This window comes from Leptopilina boulardi, unplaced genomic scaffold (assembly GCF_019393585.1).
Source record: "Leptopilina boulardi isolate dan_hultmark-lab unplaced genomic scaffold, ZJU_Lbou_2.1 LbouV2_368, whole genome shotgun sequence".
Classification (NCBI taxonomy): Eukaryota; Metazoa; Arthropoda; class Insecta; order Hymenoptera; family Figitidae; genus Leptopilina; species Leptopilina boulardi.
In genome coordinates, this window is record NW_026137938.1 from 2,278,187 (window position 1) to 2,300,877 (window position 22,691).

Genomic DNA, 22,691 nt, shown 5'->3' on the forward strand with positions numbered 1-22,691 from the left:
TTAATTAATTAATATACATAACTATTTTTATGTATTAATATTAATTTTTGCAAATGTATAAAATAATGTGATTTTAAATTTATTTATTGATTTATCAGTAATAAATTATTATTTATCTTTATAAGTATATCAAATATTTAAATATTACTCATGGCACGTAGATGACTTATTTTTTTTTATCATTTATAGTTTAAAATTCCAATTAATCATTTTTCGTTTATATTTTAATGAATGCGAAAAATAAAATTGATTTCAGAATACTTTTTTTTTTCTCTTAAATAAATAAGCAACATAATTTATTACTTATATTTTATTGAATTTGTATATATCATTTTAATAGCATTAGGGACAGTAAATTTTAAAGAATAAATATAGGGTTGAGTTTTCATTTTATTTGATGTGTTTTACAAGAGGAATCAATTATAATTTTCCAGTAATAAATTATAATGTAAAATATGAGAAATGGAATTGATTGAAGTACACAAAGAAAACTATTTGAATTTACAACTAATTGGAGTATAACTCATTAGCCAAGTATTTAATTTTTTTTTCTGAAGTTTTACTTCTCTATTTTTTGAAATAGTATTAAAATTGAATTGCAAAATTAAGATGAGAAGAATTTGTTGTCTGATGAAAGTCGAGTTAGCTTTTAAGACACCTAAGTTTCTAACATAAAGCAAAAAGTAAAGCTTTTTTTCAAATTCACAACCACTTACTTGCTAGAAATTTACTTATACTCAATGCCAATACAACTTGATTGCTAAATATTAAAAGTTAATTAATAACTAGGATCTAAATCAATTAGTTCCTCCTTGCAATCTAATACATAAATATTGCATTTACGTCGGAAAATTAAGGTGCCCTTTTTAAAAGCAATCTTTTTTTTTTTTTTTTCTTTTTTTAATATCAAGAGAAATTAAGTTATTTTGTCTGAAATCGATACAATGTGCACAAGATTACAAGATGTATTCTTGTCAGTTTGAAACCTAGGACAGAGCCATTCATCCTCCGTCAATTTTTTTTTTTATATTATATATACTAACTAAATTACGTGACGCCTAGAATTTTTAATTCGAAAATTACATTTTTTTTTTGTTTTTAAATTTACGTATTTCTCGTTCATTGGTCAAACATCGGTTTCCATACTTTTATTTTTCATATTATTCAAAAAGTTTTTGGAATCATTCAGTTTACACCTGTAAAAATAGTGTCATCCGAATATTGAAGAATAGAGTAGAACGACAAGTTTAAAAAAAAAAAAAAAAAACAATTCTCACATAAAAAAAAAAGTAAACACACAAAAAAAGCGCAGAGCTTCCAAAAATTATCTAAGGGACATCAACAATATGACGTCACGGCATTAAAATTTTATACAACTTTCCCCCAGTAATGTTATTCATAAAGATAACCATAATTGTGTAAAAGTTTAAAAATATCGCCAGTCAATGATTTTTTTTTTTTGTTTTTTTTTCTTGTGAAAATAAATCAATCCGGTTGATCATTACATTGAAATGTTCCTCAGGAATATGTCAAATTATCAAAAATCTCAAGTACATTTCTTTTGAAAAAAATTTGATATTTTATATTTTTTCACACAATATTAATCACCTTCCCCCTATCCCTTTTGCTCCTATCGCCCCCCCGAAAAAAACAACAACAAAACAAAATTGTTCTATCGTTTCTACTTTATTCCTAAACCTCAAAATTCAGTCCTAGTGTTCACTCAATTCTGTCATAGTATATTTTTAATGAAAAGAATATAAGAAAATTCTCATTTTGATACTGAATTATGCGAGAGCAGATCTTTTTTTTTTTTTTTTTTTCTTTCTTAAGGCGAGCAAACAAAAAGAATGGATTTAGACACGAGCAGCATTCGCTTTGTTAGCGATGTTCGACAATTTTTGAAAAAAAAAAAAAATAAAAAACGAAATTACTGCGTAGCGCACTGTACTCGTGAAGGACCACCCTCATCCTCTTCATATGCTGCGCGTGTATCTCTTCGCCTTGATTCCTGTTCAGGATCTAAATCAGTGAGAATACATTCCTCAGCATCATCAGGAATCATCACTTGTTCTCTTGGCGGTAAACATTGTTCCAATGTTGCAATAACACTTGGATCAATTGATTTTGGAAAATTAACAACAAATTGAATGATGAGACGTCCTTTTGTAAATGGATCTTTGTATAATGGCATTCCTTCATTTAAAATACACTTCAAATCACCATGTTTTATTATTTGGCCAGGCAGCATTGTTACCAGCAAGTCTCTTCCATCTAGAGTCCTAATTACTTTCTGCGATCCACACAAAGCTTCAACTAATTCTATCTGCATACACATTATCAAATCATTTCCGCTGCGTCTAAAAAAAAATTATTTATTAATTTTTAAAAGTTTTGTATATGCAAAAAAAAAAACATTGTTCAACTTACTTAAATACTTCATGTTCCTTTTCATCAAGAATAATGATAATGTCACCGGGTTCAAGTTCTGGTTCTTGATCACCTTCACCTCCAAAAACAATTTTCTGACCATCAACCATGCCCTTGTCAACATGAACTTCAAGAATTTTGCGATCTCTCACTGTCTTTCGACCATTGCATTGTTTACATCGATCTTTTGGATTGATACGCTCACCTTGTCCCTTACATTCCTGGCACATATGTTGAAAACGTTGAATCATTCCTGGTCCTAATTGTTCAACTTGTACAGTCATACCAGATCCACCGCAATTGGTACATTGTTCTACAGCTCCTTTTTTACCGCCAACACCTTTTTTGAAAATAAATTTTTTTTTTTTTATTAAATTTCTTCTAATTCTTTAGTTTTAATTTAAACTAGGAAAATTAAACGCGCGCAAGCGCGCCAAATTGAGTATTTAATTGTTTGTTATAAAGAAATTAAAGATTAATATTATCAATAATAATTTAATTTATTAGAATATTATTACATATTAAATGATAATAATGAAAATTATATATTTACAGGCCTCGGATTATACGACTTTTTACGACTTTTTTCAAAAATACGACTTTTATCGACTTATTTTAATGAAATGCGACATTTTTTTTTTACATTTGAAAAAAAATGTAAATAAAATACATTTTTTTAGTTTAAAATGTAGATCTTCTTCAGATCTTCTTCAATTCAATTATTTAACAAAATTTGAACTAAAATGATTCTTCACTAAATTAATTATTTTTAATAATTTTAATGAAATACATCACAAATTCAATTATATCAAAATTATTTTTCAATTAAAATTTTTATGAAATTTAACAATTGTTTATAATTTAAAAAAAAAATATCACAATAAAATTGAATTATTTTTTAAAAATTTCAATTCAAAATAAACTATAATTCAATTATTACCCGAAATTTTAATTCAAAATCAATTCAAAATCCAATAATTATCCAAAATTTTCAATTTAAAATTTAATTATTTACCAAGTTTTCAATTTAAAATGAAATACAATTCAATTATTTTCTAAAATTTCTATTCAAAATTTTATTATCCAAATTTTCAATCAAAAATGAACTTCAATTAAATTATTATCCAAAATTTCAATTAAAATTCAATTATTTCCTAAAAATTTTCAATTTAAAATCAAATATAATTTCATTATTCTCAAAAATTGGAATTCAAAATTAATTGAATTTTCAATAATTTTAATTTAAAAGCATCTAAAATTTAATTATTTCTAAAATTTTCCATCGAAAATTTTTTTTTTTTGAAATTTAATAATTTCAATTATAACTCTAAGGAAATTCAATTATTTTTTTAACTATTTTAATAATATTCTTTGAAATTTCAACTATCTGAAACCATTTTTCAATTAAAAATGATTTTCAAATTATTGTATTTTGTCCGCATTTTCTAATAAATTTTTAGTGAAATCATCTAAAATTTTAATTACAAAACATTTAAAGTTTCAATTAATTTCAAAAATCTCAATTTTAAATCTTTGAAAATTCAATTAAATTTAAAAAATGTTTTCCAAAAATTATTTTATAAATTATTTTTAGTTCTGTAAAATTGAGTTATTGTCTGAAAATTAATATAATCTTTTAAAATTCAATTATTACCCAAAATGTTAATTCAATATCAATTAAAAATCCAATAATTATTCAAAATTTTCAATTTAAAATTTAATTATTTACCAAGTTTTCAATTTAAAATTAAATAAAATTCAATTATTTTTTAAAAATTTCTATTCAAAATTAATTATCCAAATTTTCAATCAAAAATGAACTTAAATTAAATTATTATCCAAAATTATCAATTAAAATTCAATTATTTCCCAAAATTTTCAATTCAAAATGAACTGAAATTCAATTATTTTCCAAATTTAAAATCAAATAAAATTTCATTATTCTCAAAAATTTGAATTCAAAATTAATTGAATTTTCAATAATTTTAATTTAAAAGCATCTAAAATTTAATTATTTCTAAAATTTTCCATCGAAAATTTTTTTTTTTGGAAATTTAATAATTTCAATTATAACTCTAAGAAAATTCAATTATTATTAACTATTTTAATAATATTCTTTGAAATTTCAACTATCTGAAACCATTTTTTAATTAAAAATGATTTTCAAATTATTGTATTTTGTCCGCATTTTCAAATAAATTTTTAGTGAAATCATCTAAAATTTTAATTACAAAACATTTAAAGTTTCAATTAATTTCAAAAATCTCAATTTTAAATCTTTGAAAATTCAATTAAATTTAAAAAATGTTTTCCAAAAATTGTTTGATAAATTATTTTCAGTTCTGTAAAATTTAATAATTGTTTGAAAATTAACAATATCTTTTGAAATTTAATTATTTCTAAAAATTTCAACTTTAACCCTTCGAAAAGGATTATTATTAAAAAAAAAAAATTTTATTTAAAAATCTGTAAAATATTTTTGTTAAAATAAAAAACAAATCCACTTTTTTTTGGAATATAAATCGACTAAAACGACTTTTTGTGTCTTTAAGTTGATTCGAGGCCTGTTTTTTTTTATAATTAATATTTAATAGGTATTCGTTGGCCCCTGGTACCTTAAAAATAAATTTTTAAAAATAAATTTTTTTCAAATTACTATCTTGTACGAAATTTCCTGGTGCATCTTTTTTCTCATTATAAATTCTTTGTATTTGTATACAATTTTTGAATCAATGTACAACTTAAAAAAAATTTCGTTGGTAAACGTTGTGTACTTCAGCTTTGTGAATTGAATTTTCGAATTTGGAATTTTAAAGAAACTTATTCCGAAATTTGAAAACACAATTATACAACTTTGGCAAAAATGAGAAAAAGAATTGTCAAAATTTGACACGTCATAAGATTACTATTCAAAAAAACACGTGAAATCAGAAAAGGCCAACTTCAATTTAGGACAGAAGGACAGACCAAGCATTTTATTATTATATAATTATTTACCTTCACATTTATCACAGATGACATTCTTTTGTAAAGCAAGTTTTCGCACAGTTCCTTTATATAATTCCTCAAGAGAAACGGAAAGTTGATGCATAACATTTTGTCCCTTGCGTTCTCTACGACCTCTTCTTCTACCGCCGCCAAAGAACATTTCAAATATATCCATGGGTGACGATCCAGAACCACCACCACCTTCCTTCAATGCCTGCTCACCACCTTGATCGTAAATACGCTTTTTCTCCGGATTTGAGAGTACTTCATAGGCTTGTGAAATTTGCTTAAACTATCATTCAAAAAAAATAATGTAACAATTAGAATTTAAATACACAAAAAAAAAGGTAATTAAATAATATATATATACCTTATCGCCCTCATTTGGATTTTTGTCAGGATGATATTTCAATGCCAATTTTCTGTAAGCTTTCTTAAGATCCTCCTGTGTACATCCTGGCTTTACACCAAGTACATCGTAAAAAGTCGTCTCTTTCACCATTGTTTATTAATAATCTTTCAAAAAAAATGAATCAACTTTCTGTAAAAAAAAAAAAATTCTCCACGATAAAAAAATAATTAGAAATAGCTTATTGCAAAAATTAAAAATAAATATAACATGTATAGACTATTTCGAAAGTCACTTTTGACATTAGTATATCAGTAAGAGAGATGGCAATAAAATTATATCGCTAAAAATTGTATTACACCCAGTTAAAAAAAAAAGGACATTTTTTTTAATTTACAAAACAAAAAATTATAGAAATTAGACGTAAAATTTCAATAAACCAGATAAGCATATATCAAGGTTGAAAGAAGTCAGCAGTTCGTCAATGATTTAAAAATGGCTGACACAACGTAGGTTATAACTTAAATTAGAAGAAAATTTCTATCATTATTTTTCCGTACAGATATATATAATAATTATACACACGCCTTTTAAATTGAAATACACGTAATGCACAAATCTACATATATGCAAATGATTTTTTTTTTCCGAAAAATTCGCACAACCTTCAAATTCAACCCACGTTTTCAGGAAGTGAAGATTTATCCATAAAAAAACCTTTTTTTTTATATCTATCCAAATAATAAAAACGGAAATTAATAATAAAAAATGTGCATTTTTTTTTTTTTATTCCAATCAATTTTGATGCAGAAAAGAACTCGGAATATGAATTTTTGTCTTTTTCAATGGGGAACAGAAAAAAAAAAAAAATGTTAGGTGAACTTTTGACCTTCGAATTATAATGAACTATTCTATTTGAAATCCGTTATGAAATCAAGAACGGAAACAGCATTTGTAGGAATTCTATGGCGTGAGTTGTTTTTATCTTGAAGCAATAAAAATGAGTAAATTATATTGATCGTGGAAAAATTGAAACTAAATATTTGGGAAAAAAAAAGGAATTGATGAAAGCAAGTTTAATACTATTTTTCCTTACCTGTTTCAACAGATTAATGTGTTAGCTGCACAAAAAAAAACTTTAGCGTCCTTACAAACACTCGCGTGGTCGAATAGAATTTGGGGAAATATCCCGTCCTTCTTACCTTTCTGTGAATTTCTAGTAATAAGTGTTCTCGAAACTTCGTTGAAAACTGTACTGGTAATGTGTTCACAAGAGTTTTCGCCATTAATTATGTCATTAAGAAGGTTAAATAAATGACAAAAATGAAAGTTGTTGTATAACAATCAACATCAGATGTCACTATCTATCTGGACAAATTTAAATTTTTTTTGAATATTTTATTTATTATTTATTTAGTTTAATAGAGATGTAAAATAACTAATAGATAACAAATGGTATATATTTTATTTATAAAATTTAAAAATAGTTCGAAAATTTGTCAATTTACAAAAATAAAATAAAAATTCAAATTTTACCGGTAGGCGTTAATTTGACACACGTATTTGAAATATAAACCAATCAACGTTTGGGAAAAATCATTGAATAGAAGAAGCATTTCCTTTTCACTGTTTTCCGCCATTTTGGCAGTGAATTTTCATTGTTTCTGTGTTTCGTGACATTCTTTAGAATTATATTCTATATAAAATAGAGAAATAAAAACTGGATTATATTTTATTTATAAAAAAAAAAAAAGGTGACAAATCGAGAAATCTGCAATAAATTCGTAAGTAGTAAAACAGTGTGATTTCATTTTTACAAAATTCATACATCGGTTAGCGTCCCTTTAATAATATTCGCTTCCTTTTTTTTAACCCTTATTTAAAATTCTAATTAATAACTGTTATGATAATTTTACTTATTTTCTCAATATTTAACAAATGTTTATGCTTTTAGTAAATTGAAAATTTTTTCAATATGATGTAAACTAAACGCGTGCTTTAAAGGCGGTGATTTTAGCGACATTTTTTTTTTCTCATTCTCTTTTTGTTTTGTAATTTGAAACTTTTTGTTTTTAAAAGTGTTTAGTGAATTTCGATTTTTTTGGGGAACAAATTGTGTGATAATTAAATTTGTTTATATAGTATACATAAAGATGTCAAATAACAGTGGAGATCAAGATGATGAGGGTTATGTCGTGAAGGTAAGGGGTTTACCATGGTCGACAACTGTCGATGAAATTATGAAATTTTTCGGCGACTGCAGTATTTCACATGGAAAAGCTGGTATTCATATGACAATGTCTCGAGAAGGACGACCCAGTGGTGAAGCATACATTGAAATGGACTCCGAGGAAGATATTGAAAAAGCGTGCAAAAGAGATAGAGATCATATGGGACATCGTTATATTGAAGGTAAAAAGGAAATAAGTAACTTTTAACATAACCTAAAAAATTTATCCAAAAACAAATGAATTTGATTTTTCTCGTGATTTTGTTTTTTTTGCGTTAATTTATTATTTTTCCAAAGTATTCAAAGCAAAACGAGGAGAAATGGATTGGGTGGTGAAACGAAGCGGTTTGAATTTGGAAAATGTTATGGACGACGGATGTGTTAGGCTACGAGGTCTACCATTTGGTTGTTCTAAAGAAGAGATCGCTCAATTTTTCTCAGGTACATGGAAAATTTTTGGTTTTGTAAATTTTTTTTTTTGCACTTTTTTCAAAAATATTAATTCCATTTTGTTTTTTTTTTCATCGATAGAGAGAGTAGACATTAAATTTCGGAGGATATTTCATGCTCTTGATTAACGATATTGTTTTTCTAAAATAACAGAATAGAGAAAATAAATTAAAAGTAGCTTTAAAAAAATGACGAATTTACTAAAAAAAAATCGTAAGTCATTTGCAATTCCTCCATTTTTTTTTATTTTTGATTCCTAAAACTCAGGAGAAACGAAATATTGATTTTTCTACATTTGTATTAAATAATTTTTTCTGTTAATTCAATTCAAAAAAGTACGTAGCGCAATTTTCCAATTTTTTTTTCGGAGTGGCTATTTCGCCCGTCGCGGGCGAACTAATTCATTTCTGTTATTTCGCCCGTCGCGGGCGAAATAGATACGACTGTGTGAACTGGCTATTTCGCCCGTCGAAATGAATGTGTTTTAGAAGACGAGTAAAATAAGAAAAATAGATTATTTCGCCCGTTCAAGATAAAATCGAGTATCTGGAAGATGGGCGAGTATATTATTTCGTCCGTTAAGTATAGACAGCTGTTTTTTAGATAATGAGAAAAAATAATTTTACTTTTTTTAAATATAACAAATAAGATGGATAGAAAAAAGACGTCTGAGTATAGGTCTAATATTATTTATTTATATCTTTTGGAGTATTTGGTTTAATAAAATAGAAGAAATTTAAATTAAAAAAAAGTTCTTAAAAATTCTTTAAATTCTTAAAATTAATACTTAATTATTTTCTATTTTTTTCAAAAAATTTTATTAATTAAAGTTTTGAGAATATTTGTAACATAAAATTTGTTTGTAATTATTAACTTGAAGATTTTTCAAATATTTATTTTACACGTTTTTGAGACGTGACTTTAAAGAATAATAATTATTTTGTCTAAGAAATTGTATTGGAAAAAAAATTAATATATTTATAGAGGTATTAATTACTCTTATTAAATAATTAAAAAAATTTAATATTTTATAGTAATGGTAAATAATTATAATTAAAATTATAAAAAAATTAATCTAATATTAAAATTATAAATTATAATTATTAAATTTAACTAATTAAAATTACGATGTTGAAGTCGAAAACAATTAAAATTGATCGTCATCGATTTAAAAATATTAATATTTTTTCAAATAATTAATAATATTTTTTAATATTTTTTATAAATTTTTCTTTTAAAAATTGTTGACGAAAAAATTGCAAAAAAATTTTTCTTAAAAATTGAAAAAATCATTTTAAAAAATTTTTTTCATGAAAAATGAAAAAAAATTTTTTTTTAATTTTGTTTATTAAACTTTGGTAATAAAAATTGTGGATTTTAATTTTGTAATTTAAATAAGAATTCAAAAATCGACTATTTCTGAAATTTTTGTATATTTGCATCTCTAAATTCAACGAGTAAATAAAATTGAAGACAATCAAAATAAAGAATGTCATATGAACTACTTTCGATACCAAATAGATTTTCAAACAACGCACCGTCGTTTTCAATATTTAAAGAATATACTATACGGAGTATAATCTCACATTGATATATAAAACCATGATTCTGCTGAGAAAGAAATCAGAAAAACCCTTTTTTTTATCGAAACACAAAAAATTAATGAGACCATCAAATTTGTTTATCAAATATATGATATTTAACATGAATTGCAAAATAAAAGTTAAAATAATTTTAGTTTGTAAATTGAAATATACAACAGCTGTTTATACCTAGCGGGCTAAATATTGTATTTTGATTATTTCGCCCGTTTTTGTTTAAACATTTCACGGACGAAATAATATACTCGCCCGTCTTCCAGATACTCGATTTTATCTTGAACGGGCGAAATAATCTATTTTTCTTATTTTGCCCGTCTTCTAAAACACATTCATTTCGACGGGCGAAATAGCCAGTTCACACAGTCGTATCTATTTCGCCCGCGACGGGCGAAATAACAGAAATGAATTAGTTCGCCCGAGCGGGCGAAATAGAAACAGCCTTTTTTTTTTCTTTCATGAGAAAAGTAAAATGTGGAAAAATTGAAATTTCCCTTTTTATTTCATAAATATTTTTTGCAGTATAATAAAAAAGAAAATTTGATTTTATTTCAAATGTTTTTGGACGCCACACAAAAAAAATGGTTTGTTTTTTCGCTTTGTGTAAGGGTTTTTTTGTTTTTGAAAATAAATTGAAGATTTGTTTTTTTTTTTGAATTGATAATTGGGCGTATCGCTACAAAATGGTTGTTTGATTATGTGTGGGTCAGGGTTGGAGATATTGCCGAACGGGATTTCGCTACCAACAGACTTCACGGGCCGCAGTACTGGGGAGGCTTACGTTCAATTTATTAACAAAGATGTTGCGGAGCGCGCTCTGCAGAAACACAAGGAAAAGATAGGACACAGGTGGGGCACTGATGCTAGAGCTGGGTTTTGGGTATACTTATGATTTTTCTCAATATCATTTTTGTAGTATACTTTTTATAAATAGGTTTACAATTCTTTTTTTTTTCCCCTAATTACAAAAGGGACAGAGTTATTTTTTCCCTCCAGTATAATTTTTTTTTAAAATTGGCAGAATTTTTATTGTCAAAAAAAAAAAAATAAAAACAGGTCTTAACACATTTGCCAACTATGACACGTCACCGACATGTTTAGATTAAAATGAAAATACTCCTTTAATTATTCTTTTTACAATCGTCGTCGCTTCATATATTAAGAATTATTTCTGAATGAGTTGGATTGTATAATTTTTGAAAAGTGACTCCAACTCGATCAGAATGTATTTTTTGTAAGTTTAATTATATTAGAGAACAGATGAGAAAAGAAGGTTTTTTTTTGAGAACATGAGATCTACGTAAGCAAAGTACTGTTGGCCCTACTGAACCCTAAGGGTGGGTGCTGGGCGGGAGGTGGTACCCCCTTTCACCATCTTCAGACCCCATGGGAGGTGGGTAGGGCTGCCCTAAGACTTTCAACCGACGAAGGGTGGGCACGCCTCAGGTGGTAATCAATTATTATTATTATTATTCTAATTATAAGTGCACTTTAAATATCTGAATTTTGCAAAAGAAAAATTTGGTTCTTTTTATTAAATTTAAAAAATTAATGCACAATTTTAAAATATACTTTTTATAAAAATTTATTATTTTATTTACTATTACTATTTAGAAGAAAATTGTATGTAAAGAATTATCATCGAACGCGACCTAGATTGTACCTTTTTTCTTTTATTGTTATACAAAATAAATAATAGAAAATCTGGTGACGTTGAAAAAGACCTTAAATCATAGTTGGTCAAGTGGAATATAATCGGAATGGCATTTTTAAACTCTGTCAGAATAAAAAAATAAATAAGTATTTGTCGTATTATGTAAAACATTTTTTTTGTATTTAAAAATTTCTGATTGACAAATGCTCTAAGTATTTTTTTTTGGGGGGGTTTCCACTTACAAAACGTTTTTTTCTAATCATTTTTTTGTCAATCATCAACAGATATATCGAAATCTTCCGAAGCAGTTTATCTGAGGTACGCGCTAGTATTGGTCCAAAAATGCGAGGTGGTCCAATGAATGGAATGAGTCGACCAGCACCTTACGATCAACGCGACAGATTCGGTGGAATGAATCGATTTAACAATAATGGACGAAATGCACGAAACAGAGGTTATTTTTGTTTTCTCTTTTTTTTTTTTTTAAATTGACAAAAAAATTTTATTTTTTTTTCATTACTGTGTTTTATAGCGAATTTAAAATTTTAGATTTTGATGGAGGTTTGTGGGGAGGTGGTGGCGGTGGAGGAGGAGGCGGCGGCGGTGGTGGTAATAATTTTTCATCACGCGGAAGTGGAATGGGAATGAGAGGCGGTGGAATGGATATGAAAGGCGGTGGTAATTTCCGAGGAAACTGCGGTGACAATTGGAATGGAGGCGGAAATTCCCGTATGCATTGCGTTCATATGAGAGGACTTCCCTTCAGAGCTACGGAACAAGATATCGCTGATGTAATTAATTAAAAAATTAATCTTATTAATTTAACATTAACTCTATTAATTTAATAATAATTATTATTTTGTTTAGTTCTTCCGGCCTCTAGTGCCAATAAATATCAGAATTATTTTGGAGAACAGTGGTCGTGCTTCAGGAGAGGCTGACGTTGAATTTGGATCTCATGAGGAAGCTGCTAAAGCAATGTCAAAGGTTTCTATATATTTTTTTTCAAAATTTAATTTTACAAAATTTTATTTGTACAAATTTATTTAGTTTTCCGTTTTTTTTAATAGGATAAGAGTCACATGTCTCATAGGTACATTGAACTGTTTTTGAACTCTTCTAATGGACCAAGCGGAGGTGGTGGCGGTGGTGGAGGCGGCGGTGGAATGTCCCTTGGAGGCATCAGCAATTTCTGTGGTTGTAAGTAAATTTTTTTTTTTATCTGTCAATTAAATATTTAATTCAATTCAAATTCAAAATAATTTTTGGGGAAAAAAGCGAAAATTTTATGAATAGAAAAAAAGTATAAAAAAATTTTTTTCTTCTTAATGCACGTGTAGCTGGTCTCGGCAACAATTTCAGAGGATATTCGCCAAATAATCGTGGCTATGGAAACAGCCAATTGGGAGGAAGCAACTATAACAGTTTTTAAAGGGGGAGAAAAAAAATGCCCTCGATGACTAAAAAAGAAAAAATTCATTGAAAACAAATGTCCGCGATTGAATTTATAAGTCATGCAATACCCTTTACAAAAAAAAAGGAATGATTTTACGCATAGAAGCTAAATTTAAGGCAAAACAGTAATTACTAGAATTTTTGTTAGAAAGAAAGAGAGAAAGAGAGAATGTCGTACACTTGTACGTGTGAAAAATTGCATATTAATAATAATAATTTATCGATTATGAAATGATCAAAAGTACCGTATAAGTACTTTAATATTCTGTTAATGATTTAAATAACTCGTAGTTTTAATCTTATTGAAATTATTTGTCTAATAATTTGTAAACTACAAGTCAAATTGCGTTAGACTCGAAGGATTTTTAAGATAAAATTACATAATTACCATTTTTTACATATATATATATAAACATATTATATATTTAAGTTACACGCTTTTTATATCAATTAATTGTTTTAAATACTTTCATCCGACTAAAAAAAAAAAAAAAAAGAAGGAAATATTTGTTAATATAAATAAATACGTTATGATTAATTTATTATCATAACTCTATTTTTGTAGGGGAAAAAAGTATTTAAAACTAAAAATTATAAATTTCATTTCATCATTGAAACAATTACTATTTGCACCATCAAAAGTGTGATTAAACTTATATTTTGTATGCAAAAACAATTTCACCGTAAGTTAGTTAATATAGATTAATGCAATTTTTTTTTTCATTTTTTTTTTTTAATTATGAAAAAAATATAAAACAACACCGAGAAAAGTAAGCACTGTAAATGTAAATTGTACTTTATTTGATGATAATAAAACGTGTGAAATAATAAAAAAGCACGTGTTTTTTATTTATTGCCCCGTTTGAGAAATTCAATTATTTACATTTTTTTTTTACAAGTTTGAATCAATCTTATCAAACTTTTACTTAATTTTTGTGTTTTTTTTTTTTTTTGTTATCTTATCAGTCTAACTTGTGGTTTAACTAATTACAATTTTTATTTTAAACTTATATTGTTACGCTCGTCACTCATTATTCAAATAATATATCATTTTTCACGTGTGTGAGATATCATTTTACGTTGAAATTAATAAAAGTTAATTTTTGTGAATGGTATAATGATAACCAGTGTTAAATTATCATTTATGACAGAAGGAAAGAAAAGCTGATGATTATTTCATTATAAATCAAATTGTAAGTTGAATATTTATTTAAAAATTTTTAATTTTTTCGATCTATTAGTTTTAATTCTTTATTTTTTGTTAAATTGAGAACTGAAAAGAAGATGTGAAGACCCATTAAATTATTTTGCTTTCAAAATCTAATTTCTTATCCCCATTTGAATTAAAAGTATTTAAAAATATAAATAATTATAAAATTAGTGAATACTAATTTTTATTAAAAAAAAAAAAAGAAGAAATATTTCAAATTTACGCGGGTATAAGGGACCAATGAGCGTAATCAACATAACGCAAGCGCAATTTTAGAGGTTATGATTTGAAAGTACTTGTTATTTTACCTGTTGAGTTGACAAATACATTTACAATATTTACATGCATTACACATATATAAATTAAGCTGCAAGTGTTTTTCAAGTTTGCATTTACAGTTATTTAGTAAAGCTTCTTTATTTAATGTTAAATAAATTATAAATCTTCTCAATGTGAAATAATATATACAACACATACATACATTTTCTTTATTTTATCTGAGTTGATTCTATTTATATATATATATATATATATACGCACGTAAAAGAAGAAAATAGAACAGATAAATTATTGTCAAATGTTAAATGTGTGTGCGTATGATAATAACATATCATTTTAATGGAAATGATAATACAAGACTGAAAACGAATAATTGTTGAGAGTATGTTATTATTGTAATAAGTAAGTCATAAATGCATAATTATTTATCACACAAACTATTTTTGAAGGACATTTTTTTTTTGTTTTTAACAGTAAAAGTTAACCGTATCGGCAAAATAGATTCTTTATCATCTTTTTTTTATTTATAAGTCAAATTAAATTTTCTAAATCAAGTCAATAAGATTTTTTAATTTATTTTTTTTTTTGTATTAATAGATATATTAGTGTAGATATTTTTGATAAAAATACAATTACAGTTAAATCTGATGAAATTAAATTATTTTATAGAATTTTTTTAAAAATTGCGTGAAAAAAAAATAAAAATGCCTGACAATGGAAATAATGAAGAAGATGAGATTGAAAGTGAAGGAATGCTTGATCAAAGGTGAGTTTTTTTTAACTTTTAAAAATTTTTTTATTTTCTAAAAGGTCATTTACCTTTATAGATAAAATTATCGGATATCAATTATCTAAAATAGATAAAGTTGTAACGGACAGTGTTACATTTATTTTTTATAACAAAATTCTATATCGTTAATAATACATAATATTAAATTATTAAAATATTTTTAATTTAATAAATACAAATTTTTATTATTTTTTTTTAAATAGCAGAAACACTGATTCAGGACAAATAGCACAAGAAACTCCAAAACAAACAATAAAATACGTTCCAGGTCGTGGTTCAAATCGTTATAATAATGCACTTCAAAATCTCATACCTTTACGTCCAAAAGTGAAGTAAGATAAATAGCAAATATTTGTATTTTCAATTTACATAAATATAAATTTTTATCTTCTTGTTTACATAATTATTTGTTTCTTTAGTAAATAACAAATTAAAAAAATTGTTTTTAAATTGTCATTGAAAAAGTAATAAATAAATTATTAAAATTGAGACCCCATAAAAATTGTTTATATAAATTTTATGTAGGAAAAATTATTTTTTTTTTTTAGAGAAAAAGAAAAGCCACCCGAGGACAATGTTGGTTTATTTTCCTTTATTTATTTAACGTGGTTCACTAAATATCTTTGGAAGGCATATCGAAAGGGAATTGACAAAAATGATTTACCAAATACATCGATATTCAATTCTTGTGCCTATAATTGTCAAAGGTATATGGAAAAAAAAGTACACATTTTTTTTTTTTTTAAAGGATTTATTAAATTTTGAAAAAGATTATTTTAAAAATTTAATATTGATAAATATAAAAAACGATTTTGAATTGTCAGATTGGAAATTCTTTGGAAAGAGGAATTAGGTAGAAGAGGTTCAGATGGAGCTTCATTTACATTAGTCGCATGGAGATTTGCACGAACAAGAATTCTTCTCTCATGCATTCTATATGGTTGTTCCGTTATTTTTGGATTTTTAAGTCCTGCAAGTAATTTTAATAAAATTTATGAACAAAAAAAAAAATTCCTTGAAATTAAATGAGAAAAAAAGAATAATTAATTTTTCTTTTTTCAGGCAATATTAATGAGAAAAGTATTAGAATATTTACAAGAGACTGATGAATCATATTTGAATGGAATAAAATGGGCGCTTCTTTTAATATTTTGTGAACTTTGTCGTTTGACATTAATAAATTGGAGTTGGAATATGAATATAACAACTGGTAGAAGACTAAAGTCCGCATGTTTGGCATTGTTGTATAAAAAAATTATAGGATTAAACAGCCTTGGAAACAAAAGTACCGGAGAGGTAATTTATTATTTCAAAAAGACATTTTTTTTTTGACATATAAATAATGCTGGTTAATAATGTTCCTTTTTTCAAAATTATTTTCAGCTTATTAATGTATTTTCATCGGATGGACAAAAAGCATTTGATTTAATGCTTTACGGTCCTCAAATTGTTGGCGGTCCAGTGGCGACAATTTGTGGAATTATTTATATTTTCTATACTCTCAGTCCTATGGCTCTTTTGGGAATGATAGTTTTTTCTTTATTTTACATTTTACAGGTAAGTAGAACAAAAAGAATATATTTAATTTCTTTTTTTTTTAATAAAATTTATTATTTCTAGTATTTGTTGACACGTATCACAAAGTATTATAAATCTAGATGTTTAAAAATTACTGATATACGAATAAAAATTATCAGCGATATTTTAGAGAGTATAAAACTTATTAAATTGAATGCCCAAGAAAATTTTATCACTGAAGAAGTTTCAAGTAATTTTATTTTATTATTATTCAATTATTATTTGTTAAATTTCTTTGTTTAGTAAAAATTTTCTTTTCTTTCTTTTAGAAATTCGTCGAGATGAAAAAAAATGGCTATCGAAACTTGCTTTTTATGATAGTACAACTATTTCTTTAACACCTACGGTTTCAATTATTGCGACTATTGTCACATTTTTAACTCATCTATCAACGGGTGATAATTTAACGGTGGCACAAGTAAGTATTTACATTTTTTTTTTTCTAACAATTTTTTTTTAGTTCAATTTTTTTGACTACTATTTTGAAAAACTATTTTTATTTACAGTTTTTTAATAAAATATTCCTAAATTTTTTATTTTAGATATTTATATATTAATCGACATTATTATTAGAATTTTGTAAATTTCAGGCATTTCCCATTTTATCAATCATTGTCATCGTATTATCACAGGCGTCATTTGAAATTAAACAAGGATCAAAAGATTATAAACCTGCTCGTATTGCTTTTAGCAATTTTAAGGTTTTTTTTTCATATAAATTTTCATTAGAGAAAAAAAATTTTTTTTTTTTGTAGTGCAGTTCAAATCTAACAATGAAAAATTATTATTATTTGTCTAACATGGTTTTTAAGGTTGAAGGGTTTTTTTTAAAAAAGAAAGCATGAAATATTATAGCCATCACCTTCACATTTATCAGATTAAAAAGAAAAAAAGCAAAAATTTTTTAAAACTAAAAAAAGATGCTCCGAAGAAGAAAAATGATTCCACTATCCATTGAATTTATTTTTTTTCAGAATACTTTTTACTTTGATAGAATTTTTAGTGAGATATTAAATTTTTTTTTACAGGTATTTCCTCTATTATCGTTTCTTAATGTACAAACTCGAAGTGCCCTGACAGTTGTGTATATTGCTCTCTTAAACATTGTAGAAGGAAATTTAACATTCAACAGATTTAAGGTTTTTTTTTCTAGTTTTCTTTCCTGTCGCTTCAATGAATTCAATATAAAAATTGCGTTTCTATTTTGTATTTGTTTCGGCTTTTTTTTATTTTCAAATTCTCTTTTTGCAATTCTATAAAAACGCTTTGTTTTGTCTTCAATTTCGTGTGTTAAATTAAATATTTTCTTTTTATAATTATGGAAAAAATAACTTAAATAGAAGCAAAGGGAAGTGATTTTTTTTATAAATTAAGTTTCCTTTTAATATTGCTTAATTTTTTTTGTAATGGCTTTGCATTATTTTTGTGCATGTTAATTATTATACTAAAATATTTGTGATTAATTTTTATTTTTGTGTTTCTGTAAAGACTCGAAAAAAAATGTTTATTTTACAACAAAATTTATTAGAATAATTAATATATGATCAATTCTTTTTGAGTCTTTCAATTATTTTTAGCAATAAATGAAAATTTTTTCCACTTTCAATTGAAAATTAAATTTTTATTAATTAAATTTTATTTTAATAGAGTGTATTGCTTCTTGAAGAAACAAATTGTCATGTATCAAAACCAATAGTAAGATCTCAAGCACTATCGATTTTAAATGGAAAATTTGTTTATGATAATTTTGAAACGAGACCGTCATCAGTTAATTCCGTCGAGTAAGTTTTAATTTTTAAAATACAATTTTACTATTTAAAAAAATTAACATCTGTATTATAATATTAAAATGTTTTTGATTTTTTAGAAAAGGAATGAAATTGAAAAAGAAAAAATCAAAGCGTTTAATTATGGAAAAGCGACGAGTTGAAATACTATCAGATATAACGTTTGAAGCTGGAAAAAGTCAATTAATTGGAATTTGTGGTCACGTGGGAAGTGGAAAATCAAGTTTACTTTTGGCAAGTTTAGGACAATTGCGAATGATTTCAGGACAAGCGATGAGAAATGGTTCATGCGCTTATGTTGGACAACAAGCTTGGATTATAAATGCAACATTCAAAGAAAATGTCATATTTGGTGAAGCATTCGATCCAAAACGTTATTATCGAGCTCTCTCTATTTGTAGTTTAAAGGATGATATTAATATGTTGCCAAGCGGTGATGAAACTGAAATTGGCGAAAGAGGAGTTAATTTATCCGGAGGACAGAAACAAAGACTCGCACTTGCCAGAGCATTTTATTCTAATCGGTAATTAATTTAAAAATCAATTTTGTTTGATAAAAACCGAAAATATGACATTTTAAACTAAAACATTTTTAAAAAAAATAATATTAATAAATAATTTTGTTTCTAAAAATGATGTATTTTTTTTTTTTTATAGCGACATTTATTTTCTCGACGATCCTCTAAGCGCTGTCGACACTAATGTTGGAGTTTATATATTTGAAAATTTAATTTTAGGCGCATTGAGAGATAAAACTATTCTCTTTGTAACACATCAAATGCAAGTAAGTTTGTAATTTTTTTTTCCCCCCCTTATTTGCCAACACTCAATTATTATAAATTTCAGTATTTAAATCGTTGCGACGATATATACATGATGTATAATGGACGAATAATCGAACATGGAAAACATGAGGAATTGATGCACGCTGATAAAGAATATGCCGCAATGGTTAAAAATACAATTGTTGATTCGCAAGATAGTTCTCCAGAAGAGTAAATATTTTTTTAATATTAATAATTAATAATTTCGTTGAATTTAAATGAAATTTCATATTTTTTTTAGAGATCAAGAAACCGAGGAAGAAGAATCGGATACGGAAGAAGCGTCAAATGTAAAATGTGAACAAAATATGAGAAATTCACCAGGAAGGGAAAATTTTGCCGATGATAATAAAACAGACAAAACAGATGGAACTGGTGCGTTTAAAAATTATTGGATTTTTGAATAGGATTGAATTTATTTTTGTTTTTTTACAGGCAAAAGTTTAATGACAAAGAAAAATATGAAACGAAGAGATATTTCGGCGCAAACTTTTCACATTTATATAAAAGCCGCTGGTGGATATTTTATTGTTTTACTATTGTTTTTGTCATTTTTTTTAAACATCGGTTCAGTTACATTTAGTTCATGTTGGTTGGCTTTTTGGTTAAAAGAAGGCGGCGGAGTAAGTAAACTATTATTTACAAGCGAGGAAAATTAATAAGTGATAATTAAAATTTCTAATTTAGAAAAAAAACAAATTTCAGATTGCAAACATTACAATTGGAAATGAAACAATGAAATCAGTTAATATAAATGATAATCCAAATTTTAATTACTATGAAATTGTTTATGCGAGTTGTATTTTTATTATTTTATTAACAAGTTTATTGCGAGCGTTTGCAATCACTGGTGTTACTATGAAAGCGGCAATTGCTTTGCATCGTCAATTATTTCAAAAAATGATTGGCTCTTCAATTCGATTTTTCGAAACAACACCAAGTGGTGAAATACAAAATTTATTTAGCTCCGACATCGATGTAGGTGAGTTTTTTTTTTTTGCTGTATTAACGTGACAAAATAATAATTCTGAAAAATTTGAAAAAAAAAAAATTGTTTTCAGTTGATAATGGAATGAGAATATCACTCGAAATGTTTCTACAGACTATTTTCACTTGTATTTTTACGATTTTTATCATTTGCTTCGTTCTTCCATGGTTTATTATTCCTTTAATATTCCTAGCTGGAATTTTTTACTTTATTGGTAGAATATTCAGGTAAATATTGATGGGTAAATTAAATTTTAATTTATCGAAATTTTTAAATAATTAATTTTTTTTTGTATAGAATTAGTATGAGAGATTTGAAGAGATTAGAAAATGCGTCACGTTCACCAGTGTTTAGTTCAATAACAGCAACAACTCAAGGACTTAATACAATTCGTGCTTTTAACAAAGAACAGGAATTTATTTTCAAGTAAAATTTAATTATTTATTTTGAATATTTACAAATTAGATTATTTTTTTGTAATTTAAAAAAAAAAAATTCTAATTTTATTTTCTGTTTTTAGATTTCAAGAATTACTTGATCAAAATTGCACATATGAATATTTTCGTAATATGGCATCGAGATGGTTAGCAATAAGATTTGATGTTTTGTCATTATTTTCAACGTGTATTGTTTTATTATTTGTGATAGGTTTTAAGAATCATTTGCCACCAGCTTTTGCTGGTTTGGCATTGGCATTTGTCGCGCAAACTACTGGACTTTTTCAATTTTCATTGAGAAATTTTTCCGAGCTTGAAGCTCGTTTTACAAATGTTGAAAGAATTTCTTCCTTTTTGCGAGTGAGTATAATTTTGAAATTTAAAAAATAAATAAAAAAGAAAATTAATTATTAAATTACAATTTTGTAGACAATAAAAAGTGAGAATAAATTAAAAGTTACAATTACTCCCACTGAAGAGTGGCCCACTCAAGGTACAATTGAATTTAAAAATGTGAGAATGAAATATGATGAAAATTTGCCATTTGTATTGAATGATATTTCGTTTTCAATTAATAATGCCGAAAAAATAGGTATAAAATTTTATTTATTTTCAAAATTATTTTTATTCTTTGCAAAAATAAAATTAATATAATAATTTTTTAAAGGTATTGTCGGTAGAACAGGAGGTGGAAAAAGTTCTCTTGTCAATGCTATTTTTCGTCTTTGTGAATTATCCGAAGGTAAAATAACAGTTGACGGAATTGATATTTCAAAAATTGATCTCGAACTTCTTAGAAGTAAACTTTTTAATGTGCCTCAAGATCTCGTTCTCTTTGGCGGAACAATTAGGTAAAAATTTGTGAATTTTTTTACTTTTAATTATTAGATTTAAAGAAAACTTTATTTTACAGATCTCATGTGGATCCTTTTGAACAATTCACAGATGAGGAAATTTGGAAAGCTCTCGAGAAATCGCGACTAAAGGATAAAGTTGCTTCAATGCCGGGTCAATTGACACAATCAGTAAAATCAGGTGGCAATAATTTAAGCATGGGCGAAAAACAACTTCTCTGTTTAACAAGAGCAATTTTATGTCAAAGTAAAGTAAGTCAAAAAAAATTTATTTCCAAAGAATTTATAAAATTTTAAAAATTATTATTATTATTATTATTTGCAGATAATATTGTTGGATGAAGCAACAGCATCAGTGGATCCTGAAACAAGTGCAATAATTGACTATACAATTCGAGAGGAATTTCCAAATTGCACTGTTATTATAATAGCTCATCGTTTACAAACAGTTGTGTCATGTGATCGTGTACTTGTCATTGAAAATGGAAGAATTGTCGAATTTGATAAACCAAGGGATCTTATTTTAAATCCAGAATCAAAATTCTCAAAAATGATGAGTATTGAAGAATCAATTAAAAAATTTTAATTTTATTTTTACAAAAAAATTTATTACTGAAAAAGAATCATTTTTTCTATTTTAACATTTTGCTTCTTTAATTATAATCTAAAAAAGAACTACGCTAGATTTTATAAATATTTATATAAACTTTTATAATCTTTTTTTTTATATATCAGAGATGTATTTTAATACTACTATATTTAATAATATAAATATTGTTTGTTTATTATA

The 22,691-nt window shown here is 25.7% G+C and overlaps 3 protein-coding genes and 1 long non-coding RNA gene across 9 annotated transcripts in view; 2 read left to right on the plus strand and 2 right to left on the minus strand.

The window, feature by feature from the left end:
• The window catches only part of LOC127287115 (uncharacterized), a 57,110-nt gene extending 46,361 nt beyond the window's left edge, over nt 1-10,749 (minus strand). The window contains exon 1 of the long non-coding RNA XR_007843834.1: nt 10,081-10,749. This is a non-coding gene — a long non-coding RNA (uncharacterized LOC127287115). The remainder of the gene's footprint in view (nt 1-10,080) is intronic.
• Nucleotides 373-7,075, minus strand: LOC127287105 (dnaJ homolog subfamily A member 1). Of its 2 annotated transcripts, none has more exons than XM_051313864.1 (5): nt 6,970-7,075; nt 5,789-5,959; nt 5,428-5,710; nt 2,431-2,770; nt 373-2,360 (listed from the first exon to the last, which is right to left on the minus strand). In XM_051313864.1, exons 2-5 carry the CDS (start codon nt 5,918-5,920, stop codon nt 1,931-1,933), a joined length of 1,185 nt encoding a protein of 394 aa, XP_051169821.1. In that variant the 5' UTR covers nt 5,921-5,959; nt 6,970-7,075; the 3' UTR covers nt 373-1,930. The 2 variants fall into 2 exon arrangements, with proteins under 2 accessions (XP_051169821.1, XP_051169820.1); XM_051313863.1 differs by having other exon boundaries at nt 6,864-7,032.
• On the plus strand, nt 7,384-13,989 carry LOC127287102 (heterogeneous nuclear ribonucleoprotein H2-like). Its single transcript, XM_051313855.1, has 9 exons — nt 7,384-7,551; nt 7,910-8,179; nt 8,295-8,438; nt 10,756-10,894; nt 11,984-12,153; nt 12,249-12,490; nt 12,567-12,686; nt 12,770-12,899; nt 13,040-13,989. The coding sequence occupies exons 2-9, from the start codon at nt 7,921-7,923 to the stop codon at nt 13,129-13,131; spliced, it is 1,296 nt and encodes a 431-aa protein (XP_051169812.1). The 5' UTR covers nt 7,384-7,551; nt 7,910-7,920; the 3' UTR covers nt 13,132-13,989.
• A 705-nt stretch (nt 13,990-14,694) lies between these two features.
• Nucleotides 14,695-22,506, plus strand: LOC127287094 (ATP-binding cassette sub-family C member 5-like). Of its 5 annotated transcripts, none has more exons than XM_051313835.1 (25): nt 14,695-15,045; nt 15,313-15,409; nt 15,637-15,765; nt 15,982-16,140; nt 16,258-16,405; nt 16,496-16,729; nt 16,817-16,990; nt 17,054-17,201; nt 17,281-17,429; nt 17,602-17,712; nt 18,040-18,150; nt 18,659-18,792; nt 18,879-19,322; nt 19,456-19,582; nt 19,645-19,793; nt 19,864-19,997; nt 20,058-20,245; nt 20,328-20,604; nt 20,684-20,837; nt 20,908-21,036; nt 21,131-21,407; nt 21,477-21,639; nt 21,715-21,898; nt 21,961-22,153; nt 22,227-22,506. In XM_051313835.1, exons 2-25 carry the CDS (start codon nt 15,348-15,350, stop codon nt 22,485-22,487), a joined length of 4,239 nt encoding a protein of 1,412 aa, XP_051169792.1. In that variant the 5' UTR covers nt 14,695-15,045; nt 15,313-15,347; the 3' UTR covers nt 22,488-22,506. The 5 variants fall into 5 exon arrangements, with proteins under 5 accessions (XP_051169792.1, XP_051169794.1, XP_051169795.1 ...); XM_051313837.1 differs by having other exon boundaries at nt 14,695-15,025; XM_051313838.1 differs by lacking the exon at nt 18,040-18,150 and having other exon boundaries at nt 14,696-15,045.
• Nucleotides 22,507-22,691: the final 185 nt, after the last annotated feature.

Bases quoted from the DNA above. Each gene is read 5' to 3' on its own strand.
- LOC127287105 (XM_051313864.1), bottom strand. From the start codon at position 5,920: ATGGTGAAAGAGACGACTTTTTACGATGTACTTGGTGTAAAGCCAGGA. The intron at 2,771-5,427 runs GTAAATAATTAT...TTTTCAAAAAAG, and splicing joins CATCTGTGATAAATGTGAAG to GTGTTGGCGGTAAAAAAGGA. The intron at 2,361-2,430 runs GTAAGTTGAACA...ATTTTTTTTTAG, and splicing joins AAGGAACATGAAGTATTTAA to ACGCAGCGGAAATGATTTGA.
- LOC127287102 (XM_051313855.1), top strand. From the start codon at position 7,921: ATGTCAAATAACAGTGGAGATCAAGATGATGAGGGTTATGTCGTGAAG. The intron at 12,154-12,248 runs GTTATTTTTGTT...TTAAAATTTTAG, and splicing joins ACGAAATGCACGAAACAGAG to ATTTTGATGGAGGTTTGTGG. The intron at 12,687-12,769 runs GTTTCTATATAT...TTTTTTTAATAG, and splicing joins CTGCTAAAGCAATGTCAAAG to GATAAGAGTCACATGTCTCA.
- LOC127287094 (XM_051313835.1), top strand. From the start codon at position 15,348: ATGCCTGACAATGGAAATAATGAAGAAGATGAGATTGAAAGTGAAGGA. The intron at 18,793-18,878 runs GTAAGTTTTAAT...TTGATTTTTTAG, and splicing joins TCATCAGTTAATTCCGTCGA to AAAAGGAATGAAATTGAAAA. The intron at 21,640-21,714 runs GTATAAAATTTT...AATTTTTTAAAG, and splicing joins TAATAATGCCGAAAAAATAG to GTATTGTCGGTAGAACAGGA.